The sequence below is a fragment of the Oryza glaberrima genome, chromosome 7, assembly GCF_000147395.1.
Source record: "Oryza glaberrima chromosome 7, OglaRS2, whole genome shotgun sequence".
In the NCBI taxonomy this organism is placed as follows: domain Eukaryota; kingdom Viridiplantae; phylum Streptophyta; class Magnoliopsida; order Poales; family Poaceae; genus Oryza; species Oryza glaberrima.
This window is the reverse complement of record NC_068332.1, coordinates 14317497-14342262: the sequence shown is the minus strand read 5'-3', so window position 1 is coordinate 14342262 and position 24766 is coordinate 14317497. Positions and strand designations below refer to the sequence as shown.

Here is a 24766-nt window from a genome sequence, read left to right as displayed (position 1 = left end):
AGTAACAAGTCATCTTAGTTTCATTTTGTGCTAGCATAGAAGAGTAACCTGCTGGCAATCCAAAATGTCCATCTGGTGCAAGGCCAATGTCGTCAGGAGTCAGGACAGCCGGGGAGGTTGTCAACCAAAATCCCCGACTTCCGGTCCTCGTCTGCCTTCAGCCGCAGCTTCATGCATCGAAAACCATTGATTCCGCAGAAGTAATCACAGATCTGCCACACGACAAATCTCACAAAAGCGATATGGGCGAACCTAGAACAAAACTTGCTAGGGATCCTATTATATACTTCGTTACAATTCCCAAATTGTATAGCTTATATTTTTTTTAGAGCAAATTGCATTGGTAGTACACAAACTTGTTAGGTGGGTGCAATTTAGTACATAAACTTGTAATATGCTCGTTTCAGTACACGAATTTGTCTGGTTCATGCGAACGAGGACCAAAATAACTTGACAATGTTAATTATGTTGATTAGGATGTGACGTGCATATGTGTGATGAGTATGCATAGGACATTCAATATTTATAAATTTGCTCTCTACTTTATTTTTCACCATGGAAATGATAAATTTCATATATTTCTAACATTCATACCATTGCTCGTTTTCTAGTCTTTTTCTACTATCACTGTATCCTATTCTATTTTTTATTAAAGAGATGTATGTCTAATAGCAACCTTCTCAGATATATGCCCTAAATCAATAAGATTAGCAATGTAGTGTCCTTTTCGCCTTCCTCCACACACACACCAGACAAGTTTATGCATTAAAACGAGCATTTTACAAGTTCGTGCATTAGATTGCACCCACCTGATAAGTTTGTGTACCGGCGATGCAATTTACTCTTTTTTTACACGATCTGACATACTTTGATCATTAATGTAATTCATGTTATGTTCCCAACGAATATAAAATTAGCATCACGTGAAAATACTTTAAAATATGAATATAGTGATATAACATGTATAATATTTAACATAGATATAGTTAATATGATTATTAGCTAAAAATATTTTTCTTAAAAAATAGACATCCTACTGATTATCTATTTATGGACCGATATGCTAATTAATACAACATAAATTAAAATTAGTTAGAATTAGATAATCAACCTGTGGTCTTGTGACCCTGGGAGCGAGAGCACAAGACTTTTTGTTGTTCTCATGCCGTGCCATGATGCCATAGCGTGTCTCAGTCGCAGAGGAGCATGGATGCCGCCGTCAGTGGATGGGAAGATCCCCGGCAGGGGTGGAGCTACAGTATTGAGGACGGTGGCCAAAAACCCGGTCTTGGTCTATTTTTATAATATATATACCCTTTCAATATAAATTTAGATACCTACATATAAAACAGAGTAAATTAAACAGGTGGCACCCTCTCCATATCGTCCTAGCTCCGCTCCTGATCCCCGGCAGGCCGTCGCCGCCGATGAAGCGCCACCGTTCCCACGACCCTTTGGGGTGCATCCTTTGTCCCTTGTCGCCGCCACGGCCATGTGCACGTCGTCCGGCCAGGCGACCAGCCCTTCCCCGAGCTTCTCCAGCCTCTGCATCCAACCAACTGAAAAACGATGCAAAATTCGAACGAACATGACACCGCGAGCCGGCGAGGCGACGCTCTAATGTGGGTGTGCATGTGACAAAAGAGAAACAGAAGTGTCGACTTCAAGCGAGTAGAACTGTACAAGTGATACTAATCTGAATTAAAACGAGGAATAATTTATTTCTACGAAATTAATCGGCTTGCCTAATAAAGTTATAGTAAGACATTTTGTTTCTTTTTTTTTTGTCAAAGATGAAGATTATTCAATTCAATTCGTCTGGTACTTGTAACTCCCTCCATTAAAAATGTTTGACTTATTACTTGTGGCACCAAAACCAAAGAAAAATTAATTCATTCTGCACATAATGAATACCACTGACTATATGCATGCATATAACCCAAGAGTATTAAAATGACTGTTTGGATTCTGATCAATCAGTTAAATTTATGGACGTGACTATAGAGCTACCGGTTTGTCAAGTGATCACTCCATCCAGTATAAATCCCCATTCAACATAAAAAATACAATAGTGTGTGTCTTTTTTTAACCTCTTCAATAACTTATATCTTTTAAATCACATATTCTTGTTTTGGCAAAATTTGCTACAGGACGTCAGAAAAACGTGTAATTAGCTAGGGGATATCCCGGCAGGATTATTTTATTATTTTTAGAGGAATAGGAGAGAGAAACAATCATTAAAGACCAGGTTGCCCTTGGCTCAAATTAGTTAGTCTTCACTAATCACGGGCTTAAACACATCTTACATTCTCATCGCCAAGCAAAGAGCAAGAGAGGAGAAGAGACGATGGTGGATGTGAATCACATGGCCGACCACACCGGTGCACGGAGAGTCAAGCTGTTCCGGGTGCCATGGCGGCCGCCAGGGTGGCGGCGGAGGTGGGGGCGCCGTTGGTACCAGCTAGCGAGAGGAAGAACATGAACATGAAGCAAAAGCACATATATTTACATACAATGAATCAAAAGCACAGATATAGCCAAATCCAACCGATATTCATATCCAACATCAAGTTTGTCGAACACCTTGTGACAACTGACAACACACACAAGCAAGTCTTTCCTGGTAGCAGCAGTCAAAAGAGAGGTGGGGGTGGATGCTAGGCTTGGATGCTGGACGAGCAAGCTACGGCGATGGTGGTCTCCTAGGGCAGCAGCAGCAGAGCCGCGCCGTTTCCTCCGAGGGCAGCAGCAGCCGCTGCTGCCAACGCCGCTCCCTCGAGCGCAGTTGCCGCTGCTACCTTCGCGCTGCCGTTACCACGCGCGCTCCCTCCCTCAGTGCCCATCTCATCGCCGCTCCCTCCCTCCGCAAGTTTCTGCTGCGTCGTCGCACCGCCGTGTGACCGTGCGAGGCTCGGCGGCGGCGCCGGCGGGCGGAGGCGGCTGTTCGGTGCATTCCGGTGGCTGCGGGTGCGGTGGTTGGCGGCGCTGTACCGCAGGAGGAGAGGCGGCGGGCGAGCGCAGCGAGCGGAGCGGCGACGGCGGGTGAGCGCCACAACGTTGGGCGAAGTGGCGCCTGTGGCGGTTGAGAGCAGAGAGGAAGAGAATGAATGAGAGAGGGAGAGAAGGATAAGGAAGAAAAAAGAAAAAGAAAAAAAATCAAAGGGTAGATCCGTATTTACACAACTATTTCTCTCTCCAATTCTTCCGGATATAATAAAATAATTCCGCGGGTATCCAGCAGCTAATTACCAATTTTTTGCGGTGTCCTACAGCAGAAACACGTTTTTGCAGTGTCTCCTAGATAATTACACATTTTTGGATGTCCTGTAGCAAATTTTACCTTGTTTTTAAGATCTATTTGCATCATTGTACCCCACTCAAAATATATGACAAAACGAGATCCATATTGAATATATTCAAACATTTTATTAATTTAAAAGTAATCTATTACTCCATCAATGTTAGGAAGTTATCGGGGAAGTAACTTTTACATCTTATACATGATTAATTATCATTAGTTACTCCATCAATGTTATTTACAATCCATCAAAGATTTTATCTTCTTTTCTTATACTACATGAAAAACAAAAACAAAAGTGAAAGGAAAAAAAAACTATCAATGCTTAAAACAGATTCATAGAAAGTTACTTCTGAACCATGCAAAAGTTACTTCCAATTAACATTGAAGTTACTTTTAAAAATTGTTAAACTTACATGTGTTGATTAAATTTAATTTCTAGATAGAGTCATATTTTTATCCCTACAACGAATTTACTTCTAATGTCGTGACAAAGTTACTTTCCTTTTATTTTAAGTTACTTTTATAATATATGTAAATTACTTTTAGACTTTATTGAATTTACTTTTATATGTCTAAGAAGTAATTTAATGAAATCTAAAAGTAATTTAAATATATTTAAAAGTAATTTATAGTTTTTCATCAAAATATAATATAATCATGTGAGATCTTGTTATAAAGATTTAATTGTTACGATCAGAACGATGTAACCGGATCGTAGATCGGATGAGTAGTTTAAGAGAATTTTATTTGAAGCATATGTGGTTCCTATTTGCTTGATGGACTAGTATTATATTTTCAGTAGAGTAATGGCTTCAGTGGTGTCTAACTGTAAGACTAAACCAAGAGGCTTCTCAGTTTAGATTTTGCGTTCTAAAATCCCTAACTACAAAATGACGCTGTCCAATGGCGACAAAGCCATTATAGCAAAACATATGATATTTTGTGCTGCGCGTGTGCCCTTCCAATTTATGCTTCATATTAGGGCTGTCAAAAAAGCTCGAGGCTCGCGAGCTACTCGAACTTGGCTCGTTCCAGACTCGATTCGAGCTCAGCTCGTATAGACTCGAGCCCGAACTCGAGCTTGTTTCTAAGCTCGCGAGCTCTGTCGAACGAGCTCGAGCTATTCGTCGAGCCTATCAATTCTTAGGAAGCTGCCCACACGTGCCTTTATCTTTCCTTGCCCATTTCAAATCTGCCAGTACTTAGCTTTACTTGCTTTTGGAACTAGTACTAGTATGCGGTCGCTCGCGGTGGAAGGCTAAAGCTAGTGAAGCAAATGTCAACAGCTAATGGCCCTGTTTGGATCCAAGGGTTAGAGTTAGTTTGAGCTAGTTGGGGCTCAAATAGCCCTAAAGGATCCAAACATGAGGGGTTAGATTGGGGCTAGTTGCATCTAACCCACCAAAAAAACTAGCCCCTCCAAGAGGTGCTTATTGGAGCTAGTTTGAGTGGGGCCCACCATAGAAGCCATTTTTCTCTCTCTCGCTGCCTGCACCGGATCCCCATCTCATCCCGATCCCGCACGGGATCCTCTCGCTGGACGCCGCCGCCTCCCTGATCCACACCGCCACCACCACTGGTCCGCGCCTCCGTCCCCGATCCGCGCGGCGCGGCCTCCCCCATTACCCGCATCGCGGCCTCCGTCCAATCGCGCCGCCGGCCAACCTCAGTGCCGTCACCAGCCCCGAGCCGCGCCGCCTCCGTCCAACCGCACCGCCGCCTCCACTGTTCCGCGCTGCCGGCCAATCTCAGCGCCGCCGCCACACCCTGAGCTGCGCTGCCTCCGACCATCCGCGTCGCCGCCTCCACCAATCTGTGCTGCCAGCCACGCATGGACGGAGATGCCTTCGACGACCTCAGCGCGTGGGCTTCCCAGCCGTCGGCGAGCGGCCCCACCACCGCTTCCTCTGTCGGCGCCGGCTTCGACCTCAACTCGCAAGCGCCAGCGGTGGAGGGGTTCCCGGGGCTTGGGATGTACGGAGCCTTCCTCTAGGGCGACGACGACAAGCTCCTCACTGGCCGCGGCAGGGGCTCCAGCCTCCCTCCCTATCGCCCACCGCGTGCCGGAGCCGGAGACGGAAGGGCGACTCCAAATCTGACTCGGCGACTAAACTTTGGCAGCTCCTCCCCGGCAGGAGCTGGTCGCGGAGGAGGAAATGGTGGCGCTTTCCCAGGCGGGTTGTCTTCGGGGAGAGGCGTTCGGCAGCGCTCGAGTTCGGCCGCCGCGGCACTTGGCTGCCGGAGCCAGTGCAGCAACACGGCGGTATGTGCCGGTGGCAGTGGCCAGCGCCTACCGCGTCCCTGGGCACCGAGGAGTGCCGTCCGTGGGCAAGCATCCGGCTCCGACGCTCCCTTCAACAATGAAGATGAAGAATTGGAGGATGACGTGGAGGAGTTTGCGAGCTCCGGCGGACCCCCGGTGAGCCAAGCTAGTCGAGCCTAATGGAATGAAGTTAATAATGCTTGCTTGTTAGAATTGTGCATTGAGCAGCGTAGAGTAGGAACGTATAATGGTGCACAAATGAGTGGTGAAGGATACCAAGCCATCGTCGACGGCTTACTTGATAGAAGGGGGTATAGAAGGGGGTTGGTGTATACCCGTTGCCAGGTGAAGAACCAAATACTCGTACTGAAAACCACCCACTCTTTCTGGCGATACTTGCAAGCGTACACAGGGTTGGGGAGGTTACCAGATGGAACCATTGATGCTGAGTCTTCGTTCTGGAAAACACATACAGAGGTATAAGCAGCCAATCTGTGTATTCTATTTTTCAGTTTCCTAGTTACAAATTGTTTCAAACTGTGTACAGTGCTTGCCCAATTTCAGTGTTGCTAGCTCCAGTGGGCGAAAAATTGTCCAATGAACTGATCTCTCATAGGACTGACTTACTGTTGTAGTTACTAACTTTCTGCTATTAAGTAGGCAAAAATTTGACGAGGAACCTTATTACAAAAACATTTGCTTAGTAAACACAACACGAATTGTGATAGTTATTTGTGTGATAGTACAGTGCGCTGTATAAACTATACTCTTCCTTTATGATACACAGTGTACCCTCTGAATAGTTGATCAAGCAACTCCTCGTTTTCTAGAGGACCCCATTGCAGCCTCTTTAGTTATGGTTTCTTCTGCAGCGATAAATAAAATGGATGAGCACATATGTACTATACTAGTGCACAGATAACTGAATTACATGCTCATATAACCTAAATTACAGAGTACTGAAGCACAGCCCTTGTGCCTAGAGATGATTATGGTCAGGACCAGGGGTAAGAGGAAGAGGAAGAGGACGAGGAGTTTCAACCAACACCTAGTAGTACAACCAGCCAGAGGAGCAAGAGCCAAAAGGGCAAGAGGCCATTAAGTAGCACTACAAGCACTTTGTCCAGTCCAATGAAGAAGAGCAAGAGCCCAATGGTGAAGATTGTGAAGGACATAGCCAGTACCTTCAAAGAGGCTGTCATAGTCAACACTAAGCAAATGCAGAAACGTGCAAGTGACAAGGCTGCATTTTCAGTCAAGAGGTGTCAGGAGCTGGCATTTGAGTGTGGCGTAGAGCAAACCATTGAATCTATCTATGCTATGTCCAAGATGTTCGAAACAGAGTATCAAAGGGAGTTCTTCTGTGGCCAATTAACTCCTGAGCTTAGGTTGGGTTACTTCAAGAAATGGTGCAGGGACAACAATTTGGAGTAGTTGATGTCTTGCTCTCATATGTCTGTTGAACTATTTATTTGTGTGTTGAACCTATCATCTGTGTCAGTTGTTGAACTATTTATCTATGTGTTGAGACTATTATCTGTGTATTGAAACTATTATCGGTGTGTGTTGAACCTATTATCTGTATATTATTTTCGAGTGTTGACAATTTGTTACATGTGTTGAAGCAGGAAGAAGATCATGGCCCTATGGTTGAGGAAGCAGAAGATGATGGAGGCAGCACAAGTGGGGATGAGATTATATCGATGTGCCGCAACAATCTGGTGCATGCAGAGAATTCGATCGTGCAATTGGTTCCTATCTTGGGTATGTACTCTGATAACTATTTTGTGAAACTACCTAAGAGGGTCAATGGAGATTCTGGTATGGATTAGGTCATGGATACACTAGCCCGAGATACCCAATGCTACAACATGTTTAGGGTAGAGAGACCTTTATTTAACAGGCTACATAATACTTTGGTCCAGTCATATGGGTTGAAGTCCACTACAAAAATGACATCTATAGAGGCTCTTGCTATGTTTTTATGGATTGTTGGTTCACCACAGTCAGTTAGACAGGTTGAGAACTGTTTAAGGAGGTCTTTCGAGACAGTAAGCAGGACATTTAATAGAGTTTTGACATGCCTCCTTAGGTTAGCTCATGACATAATTGTACCCAAGGACCCAACTTTTTCAGAGGTGCACCCAAACTTGGAAAATCCAGCATTTTGGCCACACTTCAACGACTGCATAGGAGCTATAGATGGGACACATGTGAATATTGTGGTGCCTAAGAGTAAGAGGGTTCCGTACTTGAACAGGCATAATGAAACCAGTCAGAATGTGCTTGTTGTTTGTGATTTCGACATGAGATTTACCTTTGTGTTGTTGGGATGGCCTGGTTCGGCACATGACATGAGAGTTTTCAAAGGTTTGCTACTTGAACTATCTTGCAACAATCTTTAATTGCACTTGTTCATCTAAGTCTCATTGTGTGCCTCACTTTCACAATATGTTGGGAAGTATTATGTGGTTGATGCGGGGTACCCAAACCGGCCGGGCTACCTTTCACCATACACACGTACAAGGTACCATGTCGCGCAATGGAACGATGGACCGCCGCCACAAGGTATGAAAGAAACCTTCAACCATGCACATGCCAAAGTTAGGAATGTCATAGAGCGATCTTTTGGAGTGTTGAAGATGAAATTTAGGATCTTGTTGAACATGCCAAGTTTTCCAGAAGCAAAGCAAACTAGAATTATTGTTGCTTGTATGGCTCTTCATAATTTCATTCAAGAGAGCAGAATTGCGGATAGGGAATTTGATGCCTGTGATGAGGATGAAAATTATAACCCAATGCTCAAGCTTTATTTTATGGAGTGTAATTTTTTCTTGTCTAGCTTAATTTGTATGGACTAAACTACCTATCGTGTATGTTGAGTGAGATATCTCATTTGTACAGACAAATAAAATTTATCGTGTTTCGGATGCTTGGTTTGAAATATGATTTGTTTGTGTCATTTGTGAGAGGGAGGAGGCCACACATGAGTCTGCCACACCAAATCCGGTTGGAAAGGAGCCAAAGGATTGGAAAAGTATATTTATTGTCAATCTAACCCTTTCATCCAAACACCTCTAGGGCTAGAGTTAGTTCAGGGTTAGTTGAGAGCTAGAAACTAACTCTAACCTCTAACTTTAACCCTTAGATCCAAACAGGACCAATAAATATGAGTAGTACCTGCTCTACTTTTCTCAAACCCAAGTCCCCATAAAAGCTATTCCTACTACTAGTACAGTACTAGTATGCATGTAGCATGTGTGCTGTAACAGAGCAGTATGCATGCCGGCTGTTGATTTTTTAAACTTCTTTTGACAAGCTCGACAAGAGGCTCGAAGCTCAGAACGAGCGGAGCCCGAGCTCAACTCTAAACTCGAAGGCTAAGGAGGCTCGGCTCAAGTCTGTACCGAACTCGAGCCTAGAGGCCAGCTCGCTTGAGCTCGGCTCATTGACAGCCCTACTTCATATTGAGCTAGTCATCCAGAAGTTCAGTCCTAAAAATATCGAACATTTTTTTTTGGCTATTCATCCAGAAGTTCAGTCCTATGATTCTACGAGGAACTTTAAAAACACTGAGCTAGTGAAATTACTAAGCTAAGTCACAAATTTGACAATTTCAGGCTTTTGGTCTAACAATCAGGGGCATCCAAGAATTCTATTGGATGTACCAGAAGTTTTTCATGTTGGCAAATAAAAGCAGAAAACTAAAGCAGGTATCACAAGGTAAGGGCCGGAAGCAGATAACCAAACAAATAAAAAAACTCGAATTCATCAATCTTTTGATATGCGAACAAGTAAACCAGTGGGTGTTTGAACTGTTTTTATGTGCCCAGATCCAATTAAGTCGCGAATGTGAAAGCGCACATCAAGAGGTGAAAACCGTAATCTTGTCTTCTCCAGTGAAGAGAGTAGCATCTCCTTGTACTTCTTGCGGTTCAATAATGAAAGAATTTCCTTCCTTCCCTGCTCGCCATGAGAAACTCAAATAGTCAAAATTTCTAATTATTTTTATTACTACAAGCAACTTTGACAATTCTGTTGAGGTCCTATATAGAACACAGGAATTTCTCAAGAGTTCAGTTACCACAGTTTGGGAAAGATTTCCGTGTTTGCAAACAGAGATTTAGAAATAAATAAAAATTATGAACATTTATTTATTGACATCTAGAAACACACAAAAAAGAGCTGGACTCCATACTGAAGGGATCCATCGACTTCAACTTGTGTAGTTATGAATAAAGTATTTGAATTAACTTTGGATCATAATCATGTGTATCAAAGCTACGTTGAATGCAAATGCACCTGTATATTACTTGGTAGATGTAACAAAGGTCAATATTGCCCAATGGAATTGCAAGTAACGTGATGCCTTAGTAGGTATATATTACAAAGGTCAATGCCTGATCCTGATATTCGATATGCAAAACCCAGGATGTCGAAAATGGCTCAAGCCTAACCCCATTTTTCCATAGGACAGAAAACAGAAACATATGGAACAACTTGTGTGTATTTTTCCTTGCTTAGTGCAAAAGGTTTAACAATTAATATGATCAGCATATATGATACATGGTCCTATAAATTGGTCTGCACCAAGCTAATCTAGAAAGATGTAATTAAGTGCTACCTCACCGATACACATGCATGAATGAATGCATGCCACAAGCTACGCTAGCAAGCATTAAGATCAACAAACACCATTGAACAAAGAAACAGAAAACACAAACCTGGGTTAGGCCTTTCAAGACGGGACCAATACTTGGTATAGAAAACCAGTACATGTTTGGATCAATTAATTGGCGAGTCTGAAAATAGATAGTATAAACAGTAAGCATGCTTGATCAAGAAAATTAATTATGTTTAAATTTATGTGTAGTTAATATTTGACTAACAAACATGAAAATAATTATCCTAGTGAAGACATCACATGTATTCTTCTCATGTATAGAGTTTTCAATATCATTTCCTTATTGTCGTTTCTATTCTGACATAACATCATCAATGACAATACTTACTAAGAGACCAGCATTCATCAGTAATGTGATATGTTTGTCAGTTACATCACCTCCAAGTGATAACAGAGAAAACTGCAACACAAAACCAAAGATGTTAGATATCTTTAACAGATTTTTAGTGTAAGATATCTTTTGATGTGAAAAGTGTTAATCGTGTTCCTTTACTTGAGAAACATGTCATGGGCTTTGGGCCGGGAGTCCTAGGCCCAATGGGAACGATATCCCCACCCCTCACAATAAGTACGTATCTCAGTTGGATAGAGTCGGGGTCTGTTAGGATTAGGTTAAGGAGTCCTCCATCTATATAAGGAGGGATCCTATCTCAGGTCAGTGAGGCATTAGATTAAGATTTATCTTAGTGCCCATCGGCCCTGCCTTCTCGGTTCGACGGAGAGCATCGCGCCGTTTAGGTCCAGGGCCATTCTCTGTTCTTTCCTCTATTATAATCCAATTTATTTCCTTTCACCCCGTTTCATCCCAAATAATCCTAGCACATGACAAAACAATAGGCTAAGTCAAAATGTCAGGTCAAGAATAGAAAAAAAAATCCAAATATTCTGTGGCAGATTATAGCGAAGTTCTATATATATTAAAACTTGGATTTAGGTTTGACACTGACAGTAATGTTGATGGCCAGAAAGAAACAAAAGGTTAACACAAAATTTGTCTATATGAAGTAACTAGCAATTCTCCTTATGTGATGGCAGAAATTTACCAGATCGCGCTGATCAATGCTAACTTCAAGCTTCAAATGAATAACATATCTCTCAAACCACCCAAAAACTTCAGTACCATCTTGGTCCTTACCCCTTGACCTCTTGACTGCCAACGCCATCTGCATATGTTTAGTGTACAAAGAAACAAATTAACCAAAAAATTAAGTAAAAATGTATGAAGTTAATGTGATAAATTATGTATGAAGTTAATGTGGTAAATTATCTGTTTCCTCCTGGATAGTTAGAATTGAACAGATAAAACTGAAATTTTATTATGAGTGAATAAAGCTATAACATATTAACAAGCAATTTTCTTAACAAATGATGCAACTAAAAATCTAAGTTAAATTCCCAAGGACATGGCCACAACACCAAGTAAAATTTTTCAAGATTCAGAAGCGTACAGAAATTTTGTGTGTAACTACTGTTCGATATCAGTTCTACTTATACTGTATTGCAACAGCCATCACTGTTTATGTGTGCAGTTGCTCACCAGAATATCGTTAGTTTGTCTTAGATATAAAGATTCTTAGTGTTTATGCAGGAGTTGAAATTTTCTACAAGGGAGACAAAATGGGATGACATTAACCTACTCTAGAAGTGCACTCTTGAATGTGAAAGTTTGGCACACAGGCACAATATCTTGGTTGGCTAAAAAACACGTTCCTGAGTACCGTTTTACCATAGCAAATGGTGGGATGATGCCATGTAACACCATGATGTCGATTTCGATGCATGGTGTTTCACCAAACTAGATTGGTGTTAGTGTGCGCTAGTAACAAATCCGTGCATTGCAACAGGCCAATAACACTGGGAATGTGCCGGCCTTTTTGTTTTTTTTATCTCTAGCGTGTGCTCTGTGCGTGCAGTGGGAGGAGGGACGGAAGGAGGACTACTCCGCCTTTACAGTAATAGCAGCAGGTGGTGAGCATAAAACAGAATGTTAGATACATGTTTAATGCCAAACCAGTACTAAGAGATACCTGTTTCAGATAATCATCCATGAACATGATTGCATGATCATCCTGCCCAGTATTGAGTTTGAATACACGCAATACTTTGTCTTTCTTCAAGGACTACAGCCAAAAAAAGGTTTAAATTCTCAATGAACCTCTTGTGCAGTATGAGGATGACTGATCATCTATTATTTATGCTGAATTTAAGATGAAAGACATTCAAAATTTCAAATAAGAACTGCTAGAAAACAATAGAAAGGCAAGACAGATTCCACTGCATCTACAATAGGCATGCTAGAATGCTACACTAAAGGTATGATAACATTAATTCAAGACAAACCTCAAGGTCTCTATCAACTTGTGTCCTGTCCTTCACACTACTATACAACTGTGACTGCAAAATGAATGGTTCTGTCACAACCTGCAAGTGAATATAAAACAGGATGTAATGTTTACACACAAATGGCAATCAATGACTCTTAAGAAAAAAATGTTAGTCCAGAGAGAGATAAAAGCTCAATATAAAGCCCAATTGGACACTGATTATCCTAGCAATACAAAGCTAGAGAGAGATATTAATAATAAAAATTGAAAGAAAATGCAAAAAGCTGTAATCTCTGACTGTCTTAGTTATTTGTAGTAACAAAGAGTATAACAACCCAACTTTCATTTTGGTTCCATTAAATCTTGTATATAGCTCATAACAACTTTTGTTTCTTTTGCGCCTGATATCTCTTGGGAAGGTGCTTTTTTACACCTGACCTACAGCATATTGGCACAACTGAGGGATCTAGAGTCTCAACTCTCAAGTGACTCACTTGAGCCAACTTAACTTGGTTGTTTCTCAAATCTATCATTCATATATGTGAATTGAGAGGTATAAATAAACTGTGTTTAGTTGCTTACCAGTACCTCAATTAGATATCAAGTTCAGAACATATGAAACAAGAGATGATATTCACTCGGTGAAAAATGACAAATCATACAGCAGTTATGTGGATACTGGATGCAATTCGGGTGAATTACAGAAAACAAGTATCTAGGCAATCAAAACATATTGAACCAAATAGTTTAAACTGGACAGATTAATCAAGTTTTGACAAGAACTGAATATGAAATTTAACCTTCAAAGTGCGTGCAAACCTTCTCTAGCTTTGGGAATTGTGTGCGCATCAGTTGAAGAGCAATCATGGTATCACTGAACGTAAGGGTGTCCTCTGCATCATCAAACAGATAATAAATCTTTATGATAACTGAAATATAAAGCAATAATCATCACCGAACATAAAACAATTCAATTGTTCGATTAAATTTGGACGAGGAGAGTAACGAACCAAGGCTGCTTGTGTATATTTGGGTTGTGTGCACTGGACGCTCATCGCTGTGACCAGGAGAGCGTGGTCGCTTCTTTTTCCCACCAGAGGAAGATGGATATGATGATGATGATGATGATGGTTCGTCCATCCTCGCTTTATTGATTATTCATGGGCGGATCCAACTTGGGAACTTTTCGGGGAACAAACAAACTGTTACTAAGGTTAAGGCTCTCTCTGAAATTAAGAGAAGAGCTTCTTCCAGATCTGGAAGAGAAGCTAGGGTTAACGAACGAACGAACGCAAGCAAAATTAAAGTAGTCCCTGTGGGGGAGAGAGAGATGAATCAGAAAGAGGATGTGGATGCTCACCAGGATCACCTCCCCTCCCCTCGCCAGATGAGATGGAGATCAGCGCCCCTCCCCTCCCCTCCCCTCCCCTGTTCAGCAGCGAGATGAGCGGAGCAGACGAGACGGCAGATTTTCTTTCTTTTACGCTACCAACGTATTAACACACGAGGGTTTAGCAAATACTCCCTCCCTCCACGATGTAAGTCATTCTAGCATTTCCCACATTCATACTAATAATTCATTAACATTAGTATGAATGTGGGAAATACTAGAATGACTTACATTATGAAACGGAGGAAGTAATTAGGCTTTGTTCTTTCCAGGGCCGAGAACCCCAACCCTTCACACGGAAAATGGAGCGATAGATTATCATATGATTAATTAAGTATTAACTATAAAAAGCTTAAAAATAGATTAATATGATTTTTTATAGCAACTTTCCTATATAAACTTTTTACAAAACATGTATCTTTAGCAGTTTGAAAAGCGTGCACGTGGAAAATTGGTAGTTACCATGATTGCCTCTACCATACTCGGTGAGTATCCTTAGGCGGTCGCTGCCCGATTTTCTGCACGCCTTCCTCCAACAGGACCAGAACGTCGACCACCACCAGTCCCTGTTGCGCGGAGTCGGAGGAAAATAAAAACCAGAGTTCGATTTGCCGCCGGTGTGTTCCCTTGGATTTCCGTGCTCTGCCTCTGAGCCGGAGCCAGAGGCGAACCACACCACATTCTCCTGCGAACTAGAGAACCGGATGGGGGACACCATCGGGTTCCAATGTGATGGAGATTATCTCTACTTCTTGGTGGGTAGTGGCCAGATAGAGCATCCGTCGCCTCTACAACGACCAAGACCTGGGCCACGTAACAAGGTGAGATAGGTTGGGAACCCACGGGAACGAACACCGCCTAAATGTCCTGAGGTACATGGATGAAACTGTCAGTAAACAAAAAAGAATACAGATTTTTTTTTCAGAAACAAAAATGAATATGATAATGCTACTATCTGTCGGAAACGAAGTAGGAAACTTTTCGGAAACACATTCAGTTTTTTTCTTCTCAAAATCGGAAACGAAGTATTTCTCATATGCAGCTGTTTAGCTTTAGACTTTTCAACTCTAAATAATTAGATTTATACTATGTGCCATAGTACTTATAACTGCAGTTATGGATGAATATAATTCATTTTTCCAAGAAAATAAAGTGTACAACTAGTTGTATTATTATTAATTGATAAAAAATAGAAATATTGATTTATTGTTTTAGAAAAGATATTGAGCTATATCTCTTCATTGATTTGAGAAGCTCATCTGCATTGATTTGAGAAGTTCAGCTTAAGTTTTTATAGTCCGATAAATATCCGTTACCATATTTGCTCCATTTTCGTATTCGATAATATTCGATTCTGTTTTCGTATCCGTTGTTTCCGGTTCTGATTTCAAAAGGAATAAGGAAACGGAAATGATAAAAGTGGTTTTCATCCGTTTTCGAACCGTTTCGTCCCTACTCGAGTACTCCACCTTTATCTCAATTTTTTTATTATTTTTAAACTAGCTATTTCTTTACGATGACTGCGGCCCACACATCAGCAATACTCAGAGAAAAAAAAATGCAACAAACTTGGTTGAGAATTTTATCGACAGCAAACTCCTCAGACCTCCGGTAACCACTAGTTGCCGCTCCACGCACCGCCACCACCGCCCTTTCTCCATGAGCCACCATCTTTCCTCACATCCTCCTCTCCGCCTTTGCATGTGCAGCCGCATCCTCTAGTCACCGACATGTCTTTTCTCCTCCCCTGTTTTCATGCACGCTATTGTTATGGTCGCCGTTGAGGTCGGAGGTGTTGGGCTTGCAAGGACCCGGGAAGGTAGGAGCTGACCCGATGAAGAGCATAGACGCTAGATCCGGTCTCCTCCTTCCTAGATCTGACGATTTCCCAACCGTCGAAGGGAAAAAAAAAGGAGAGAGAGTTAGTATGCGATATGGTTACAGAGTAACCGGACTTGGAGATGGATAGAATGCGGAGGTCTAAATTGAAATGTAAAGTTAGATTTTCTGTAAATGAGAAGAATTATTAAAGGATGATATAATTTGAAAACTTTTAAGAATACATAGTACAAAATGTAATTTACTTTTTTCTACATCACAATTAATGATAAGTTGTCCATTACCCAATAGTCTCGTGATATGCCAATCCCATTTATCGTCTCTGCACAGAATGGTTGGGTCGGTGTACTTAGCTATTACTAATAATCTCATGATATATTGATACAGGACGATACAAAATTCTACTAACACGGATTGCTTAATTATGGTTAGATAGATCTGGCTAAAAAAAGATAAAAATAATACCATCAATTTTTCTCAATAATAAAGCATTCGATCATGGTCTCCTTTTCTCACTGTCGAAACAAGATTTCGATAATAATAAAAGGAGGTGGCTATCAAGCTAGGAAAGTGGATTGGTTTGGAAACAAGGAATTTTATACAGGTTCAGGCCTTCTTATTCAAGAAGTAATACCCTACTCCTGTCCGGGGATGATTCCGCCGAGTGTGTTATTGATTGTATATACTGGAAAAAAGAATCGTCCCGAGAGGAACCCGGACCCCTCCTTATATAGGGGAAGGGATCCGTAATACAAAGTACAGTCCATATCCTAACGGAATATGGGATTACAGATAAAATACAATCGTAACCGACTGGGATCCCGGGTACTTTCTTGACATACAAGTTTAGAATCTAACTCGGGTCCTCATAAAGATATTCTATCTATATTTGGTACCGTATATCCAGCTGGAATATAACCGCCATGTAGATATGGGATAACCATAATCTCCACAGTAGCCCCCGAGACCTTCGCAGTTGACCAAAATAGTCTTCTCGAAACAAAAAACAATAATCCGAGTGCTTCAATTCAATTTGCTCCGACTTGCCGAGTGCTAAAAGACTGTGAAGGGCGAAAATAAAACATGGTGCATCGAGTAGATGCACCTAAGTAGGTGTAGCCCCCGACTATGTGATTAGTTGAAAAACTAAACATATAGTCAAGAACCGAGTGATTTTATATTTGAAGCATGCATGGTACTCAATAAAATACCCAGCTGACTGCTTCTCACTTGAATATATCAAGGATAAAAAATATGAAAAGGGCCGAATGATAGACACTCAAAAGGTCCAAAAATAGATATATTTGGTAGGAATCCGAGTAAGAAACTCTTAAAATGATCCACCAGATATGATAAAGATCATGGTAATTAAGAAGTTCATTAGCCTAGGCTATAACCCTTACCATAATCAAAATAAGCATATAACATGCTAAGAGAATGACTACTAATAAACCAGTCATCTCAAATTAACCCAACAGCTTTTGCAGCCTAAAAAAGCTTACAAAAAATGGTATAACACCTTTCTGTCGGGCACCTTTTCATGTGCATCATAATAATTCCAAAGAATTATTGAATCGCGTTAAAAAGGATTTTAACAGCATCGGGCCGCATCATTGTGAGCACATATTGCCAAAGAAAAAAGCGCCTAAGTCCCTAGGGATCACAACGGGCCACGCTGAAAACATAATTGGGCTGAAGTACTGTACAGGCCCAAGCCCATTAGTACTCCCGATACCCTGAAAACACCGAAGTCCAAACGTCGTTTCGTCTTCCCCGTCGAGACTCTCGCCATTCCCCATTTCCTGCTACAGTGCAAAACTGCGCCGACCAAACTAGGGTTCATCAATCCGCTCCAATCCATCCTCAAAATCTTCACGAAATTTCTCCCCGCATCCACCGCTCCGATTCCCCATCCCTTTCCAACCGTATCTCGAACCAAATTAGATCATCCAGTTCACATTCATGGCGGAAGAAAGAGAAAGCTTCGAGAGTCAGTGGGCGCCCTCCGATGTGACGGAAGACAATCTGAAGGAGATGGTGACGCACGGCGTCCTTCCGGCGAAAGAGATCATCGGGTGGCGACCGGCATTCGGTGAGGCATTCCCGACCCCCGATACACATGAAATCGTAGTATTTGCTCATTTCTTCTATGGCGGATTTTCTCTTCCAACCTCAAGATTCTTCCGGGGGATTCTGAACTTCTATGGGATTAGCTTGCATCATCTGAATCCAAATTCCATAGTGCATATTGCCAATTTTATCCATGCCTGCGAAGCTTTTCTGGGCATTAGGCCTCATTTCGCCTTATTCCGCCGCATCTTCTTCCTCAAGCCCCAGCCAAATAAGAGCAAGCCATGCGTCGTTGGGGGTGCTGGTTTCCAACTCAGGGGAACACTAAGCCAAAAATACTTCTCCATGCCCTTCAAGACCTCAAATAAAGGCTGGCACGCAAACTGGTTTTATGTTCAAAACCCCGAGCCTGTTCTTCCCGAGTACTCTTGTCTTCCTCCAGTTTATCAGGATACTTGGAACTCACTACCAATGGGAGATGAAGCTGTACAAGCAGTAGAACTGATGGAGAGGATGATAAAGCTGAAAGAACAGGGCCTTCAAGGAGAACAGATCACCCGGCACTTTATTAAGTGTCGGTTAGCCCCAATCAAAGAAAGATCTCGCACAGCCTTCGAATTTGACGACAAGCATGACCCAAACCGTGAAGATCCAGATTCTCTTGACTTCAAGGTCATGAAGGAAAGGATGTATAAGATCTTCTCAAACGCCATCGTTGTCAGCTAATCACACTTGCTGCCAGTCGTTCCGTTCAATGCATTCAATCCTCCTCCACCGGTACGTATTCATGCACTTCAACCCTTCTCAAAATATGATCTTGTTTTCTTGTTGAATCAGTTAACAATGAAGAATATTACACCCAGGAATTTGCTTTGATGAAGTCGGATCCCCCAACCGCTCAACGCCGATCTCCCGGCCACCAAATTGGGCAAGGGAGCAGAGGACCAAGAATTCGGTCTGAGACTCAACCAAGTGCTTCTGATCCAGTCGGCCAGTTAGATTCTTGAAAGAGGAAGCTGGTTCTATGTGACGACGAAGCCGATGATACTACCAGGAGGCCTGAAGACCGAGAGACGACTAAGAAACTACCAAAACAGGCTACTCCAAGGAAGAAAACATCCAGTCGCCCTGTGCCAAAGATCAGGAAGTCTTCTAGGTGCAACTCATATAACGATCTCTCTTGTATTGATGCGCACCCATTGCGGCAATAATACTGATAACCAAATTTGCAGGAAACCATCTGATATAGACCCGTCTGGGAAAGACTCTGACCCGACTAACACGGACATGAGTTCTTCCAAAGAAACCGGGCCAACTGTTGGGAATCACCCGAGTGACAATCAGCCGGCAACCGATAATGTAGAATCCGGTGATCAACCCCCAACTGGAACCCAGTTGGCCGAAGCCGAAGCCGGAGTTAATCAGGAGCCCCCGACTGGAAACCAGTCGGACGCAGGGCCAAGCCAAGAGATTCCAGAAGTCGAAACCCAAGCAGACAGCCCTCGCGGACAAAACGCCAGCAATAGCCAGGGATCTGGATCTCCTTTAAAGGCATCCGAATCCACTCGTCCTCGTCCAGAAATCATTACGGGTAAACACCTTGTCTGAAACCATGTTGACCCAAATAACTCTGATCAATTGTCTAACCTTTGTCAGTGAATACATTAGGACCAATGATTGGTGATGAAGAAGAAATCCCCCATATACAAGTAGCCGAAGATTTGTGCCCTCCCATTCTGGTCAAGTGGTGGGATGACAACATGCAGCCTCAAGGGATCGTGATAAATAAGCAAAATGAGGACGAAGAGTTATGCCTACTGAAGAAGGCACTTGGTCAGGCAACACGCATTGTAAATGTAAGCCCTCTGGTACCTGATCTCGACCATCTTGTTTGCCATTTAATTCATGCGCTAATTAAACTATCTTGTAGAGGATTCATCTTAGGAACGAAGCCAAAACGGTAACCTTAGAGAGGTTAGTCCCTCATCTCGGAACCCTCGAAGCCACCAGGAATCAACTGCACGAAGTGAAAGAACTTGCCAGGAAGAATGAACATGATCTGAGGGATCGGATCGCTGAACTCCAGGAATCAAATTTTGAACTGAGTGGCTCATCAAAAGGTACGCACAAACTCTGCTCAACTGACTCATACTGTTATCTTTGCAATCTTGATTAATCGTAATCAATGTAGTGCAAGCTGCCAAGATATCTCAGTTGGAGAAGCAGATTCAAATTCTGGAAAATCACAAGGCAGAACTGGCAAGACAGAGACCTGGCTTTAAAGGAAGTTGAAGGTATCAACAATCAATACCTCAAAGGCCATTATCCTCCATATGCTGACTTATTAATGTGAATCTGTTGATGCAGACCGCAGGATCAAATCTCAAGCTCAATTCAACATCCTGGTTGGCAAGATCAAAAAACTTGAAGGAGCCCGGGATGAGGTTGCTAACGCTGCTGCCCCAATTGTTCAAGCGATGTTCTTCAATAACAACGGCCCGAGTGCACTTGATGCTTCTGAAATTTTTGACAAGCTGAGAGTTGCTCCGGATACATATTTCAAGAACATCAAAGAAGCTGGAAGTATGGGAGCAAGTCTGGCGTTGGCGATGACCAAATCTTTTTATCCGAGGGTTGACGTTGATGCCATTGATGGCTTTGCAGACGAGACGAGCGAAGAAGCTGCTCTTGACCTCATCAGTGATGCGTAGAAAGCCGCTGACAAGATTGCTGCTGATGTAGTTGAGAGATTTCAGGACACCGATCTTCGACCGACTGGTCCTGATAATTCTGATGATGAAAAGACTAATACTGATTAATGTACCAATGATTTTGATGATTAATGATGATGGAGGCACAATTTGTACAATACTGATGAATTTATGCTGTGCTTGATATCTTAACTTAGTTCCTGATTTCTTAAAAGTTTTTGTCAAACCTTGTTGAGCCTAAAACCCGCAAAAGTTGTTAAAAAACTTTCAGTCCTCATTGACTAAGCCAAGAAATCAAACAGGGCAATGATACATCAAGTAAGCAAATTGAATTGATAAAAATCACACTCCATTATTATTATAGTAGCCCCCTGACTGAAAACTTCAAGGAAAAACTTGAAGTTAGCAGTCAAAGAGGAAAGATACAAACGAAATGCCTAAGCATAAAATCGACGAAGGTGTTCGATATTCCAAGAATTGTTGATGAGAGTACCGTCGTCGCGCTTAAGTCGATAAGAACCCGGCCGAGTGACTTCAGCAATTATGAACGATCCTTCCCATAAGGGAGATAATTTATGCCGATCCTGTGTTGTTTGAATTTTCCTCAGAACCAGGTCACCGACTAAAAAGGCTCGTGATCGAACATCCCGATTATGATAACGGCGCAACCCTTGCAAATATCGAGTCGACTGAATTAACGCTGCTTCTCGGGCTTCTTCTAGTCGGTTGATGTCGTCTACTCGGCCCTCTTCATAGCCCTCCTCGTTGAAGTTCCGAAATCGTAGTGATTCAAATTCCACTTCACTCGGCAACATTGCTTCTACGCCGTAAACCAAAAAGAACGGCGACTGGCCGGTAGCCCGACTAGGAGTAGTGCGTAAAGACCAAAGTACGGACGGCAGCTGATCTACCCACTTACCAGCATAGGGACGTAGTCGGTCAAAAACTCGTGCTTTGATCCCTTGAAGTATCATGCCGTTAGCGCGCTCGACTTGTCCGTTACTCATAGGGTGTGCCACGGAGGCGTAACAAATTTTAATGCCGAAGTCTTCACATAAGTCTTTAAATGCTCTGCCGGTGAATTGAGTGCCATTATTAGTGATGATCCGATTGGGTACCCCAAACCGATGCACAATGTTGATGAAAAAATCTCTAGCTTTATCTGTTGTGATCGTGATGACCGGTTTAGCCTCAATCCACTTGGAGAATTTGTCGATAGCCACAAAGAGATGCGTGTAACCACCGACTGCCCTTTTAAACGGGCCGACCATGTCAAGCCCCCAGACCGCAAACGGCCAAGACAACGGGATGGTTTGCAATTCTTGGGCTGGCAGATGAGTTTGTCTGGCAAAAAATTGACAACCTTCGCATGTCCGCACAATCTGGTCCGCATCGGACATAGCTGTAGGCCAGAAAAAACCTTGCCGGTAAGCTTTGCCGACAATGGTCCGTGCAGCAGCATGATTACCACAAATACCAGAATGTATATTCTTCAACAATTGTCTCCCTTCCTCCAAAGATACGCAGCGCTGCAGTATTCCTGATGGACTTTTCTTGTACAGTTCAGCTTCATGAATAATGTAAAGTCTGCTGCGTCTGGAAATCCGCTCGGCTTCGTTTTTGTCTTGAGGGAGTTCTTGTTTGGTCAAAAATTTTATGAGAGGTTCTCTCCAGTCGGCTTCAATCATGCTTACGCCTTGAGTATCCATGGCTTCAATTGCTTCTTTTCTGGGCACGGTTGGTTCATAAAGATGCTCAACGAACACATCAGAAGGGGCTGCTTCCCGTTTTGAACCAAAATTGGCCAGTCTATCGGCTGCCTCGTTGTTATGTCGAAGGACATGGGTGAGCTCGAGTCCATCGAATTTATCTTCCAGCTTGCGCACCTCTTGTCGGTAGGCGGTCATATTATCATCTAGACATGACCACTCTTTCATAACTTGATTAACAACCAACTGAGAGTCTCCACGGACGATTAATCGGCGAATGCCTAAAGAGATTGCAATCCTTAGTCCATGGAGCAGCGCCTCGTATTCCGCCACGTTATGGGACGCAGAAAAATGTATCCACAATACGTAGCTCAATCTTTCTCCAGTCGGGGAAATCAAGACGACCCCAGCTCCAGTGCATGTGAGCCTCTTCGACCCATCAAAATGCATAGTCCAATATTCCATCTTTTCCTCTGGCATGTCTTCTTGGCACTCGGTCCACTCGGCAAGGAAATCAGCTAAAGCTTGTGACTTGATCAAAGCTCGTGGCTTGAATGATATGTCCAAAGACATCAACTCTAAGGCCCACTTCGCAATCCGTCCATTTGCTTCGCGATTGTGAAGTATATCTCCGAGTGGAAACGATGTGACTACCGTGACCGAGTGACTTTGAAAATAGTGAGATAACTTCCTGACGGTAATTAAGACACCATATAATAACTTTTGAACCTGAGGATACCTTGTCTTGGAGTCGGCTAAAACCTCGCTGACAAAATAAATTGGTCGTTGGACTTTTTGAATATGACATTCCTCTTCACGCTCAACAACCAGGACCGTGCTCACAACCTGGGAGGTCGCCGATACATATAACAGTAGCGGCTCTTGTGGATGCGGCGAGGCCAAAACTAGTGGAGTAGTGAGAAGTCTCTTGAAGTCTTCGAAGGCTTTTTGTGCTTCGGGTCCCCACTGAAAATTGTCAGTCTTCTTCAGCAGCTTGAAGAAGGGCATCCCCCGCTCGCCGAGTTGTGAGACGAACCGGTTGAGCGCCGCCATGCAACCAGTCAGCTTTTGGACGTCTTTTTGGGAGCTTGGCGGTTTCATGTTGAGGATGGCGTTGATTTTCTCCGGGTTGGCCTGTATGCCTCTATGAGATACCATGAATCTGAGCAACTTCCCTGACGGCACTCCGAAGATGCACTTTTCCGGGTTTAGTTTCATCTTGAAAGCACGAATGCTTGTAAAAGTTTCTTCTAAATCCGCGATCAGGTCATCCTTCTGCTTGGTCTTGACGACTACATCATCAACATAAGCTTCAACATTGCGACCGATCTGAGTTGAAAAACATCTTTGAATCATGCGTTGATAAGTTGCTCCTGCATTCTTCAATCCAAAGGGCATGGTGATGTAGCAGTAGGCCCCAAAGGGCGTAATAAACGAGGTCTTCAAGCAGTCGGATTCTTTTAGTCGGATCTAGTGATATCCCGAGTAACAGTCCAAGAAGCTGAGTAACTCGTAGCCGGCCGTTGAGTCAACCACCTGGTCAATGCGAGGTAACCCAAAAGGGTCTTTGGGACAAGATTTGTTGAGGTCGGTATAATCGACACACATGCACCATTGCCCCGTCTTTTTCCGAACCAGGACTGGGTTAGCCAGCCAGTCGGGATGAAGGACTTCCTTAATGAAGCCTGCTGCTAACAGCTTGGTTAATTCCTCCTTGATCGCATCCTTCCTGTCCTGTGCAAAACGGCGGAGTCGTTGCTTGATGGGTTTGGCGTCTTCCTTAACATGTAAAGAGTGCTCAATCACCTCTCTGGGGATACCAGGCATATCGGATGGTTTCCACGCAAAAATATCTTTATTATTCTGAAGAAAGGTGATGAGCGCGCTTTCCTATTTACAATCTAACTCAGCGCCTATTATAGCAGTCTTATCAGGATCGGAGGGATCTAAGGGAATCTTTTTCGTCTTGGCATCACTTTCTTCGGTCTTCGTCAGCTTGGTTGCAGGCACTTCTCCCTCGCTTGCCGTGGTCGCAGCCAGTCGGATCTCTTCGCGGACGAGAGTAGTCTCGTGGGTTTGGGCCATCTCGCAACTTTCTTTGTCACATGTGACGGCCTGCTTGATGTCGCTTCGTAGTGATATGACTCCTCGAGGACCAGGCATCTTCATCATCATGTAGGTGTAATGTGGGACGGCCATAAATTTAGCTAGGGCTGGTCGTCCGAGTATAGCATGATACGCTGTCTCGAAATCAGCAACTTCGAAACAAACGTTTTCTGTGCGAAAATTCTCCCGAGTGCCGAAAGTAACCGGAAGAGTGATCTGGCCGAGTGGTGTAGCTGACAATCCTGGGATAACACCGTGGAAGGGTGCATTACTCGGCTTTAATTCCGTGCGAGGAATCTGCATATCGTCCAGGGTCTTAGCGAAAAGGATGTTGAGTGCGCTGCCACCATCGATGAGAGTCCGTCGGAG

General features: G+C 43.0%; 1 protein-coding gene across 2 annotated transcripts; it reads right to left on the bottom strand.

The window, feature by feature from the left end:
- Window positions 1–8078: 8078 nt before the first annotated feature.
- Window positions 8079–14040, bottom strand: LOC127780905 (uncharacterized). Of its 2 annotated transcripts, none has more exons than XM_052307895.1 (9): window positions 13933–14021; window positions 13583–13754; window positions 13392–13465; window positions 12589–12669; window positions 12276–12368; window positions 11292–11411; window positions 10577–10648; window positions 10289–10366; window positions 8079–9527 (listed from the first exon to the last, which is right to left on the bottom strand). In XM_052307895.1, the coding sequence occupies exons 2-9, from the start codon at window positions 13710–13712 to the stop codon at window positions 9336–9338; spliced, it is 840 nt and encodes a 279-aa protein (XP_052163855.1). In that variant the 5' UTR covers window positions 13713–13754; window positions 13933–14021; the 3' UTR covers window positions 8079–9335. The 2 variants fall into 2 exon arrangements, with proteins under 2 accessions (XP_052163855.1, XP_052163854.1); XM_052307894.1 differs by having other exon boundaries at window positions 8081–9527; window positions 13583–13828; window positions 13933–14040.
- Between the last annotated feature and the right edge of the window lie 10726 nt (window positions 14041–24766).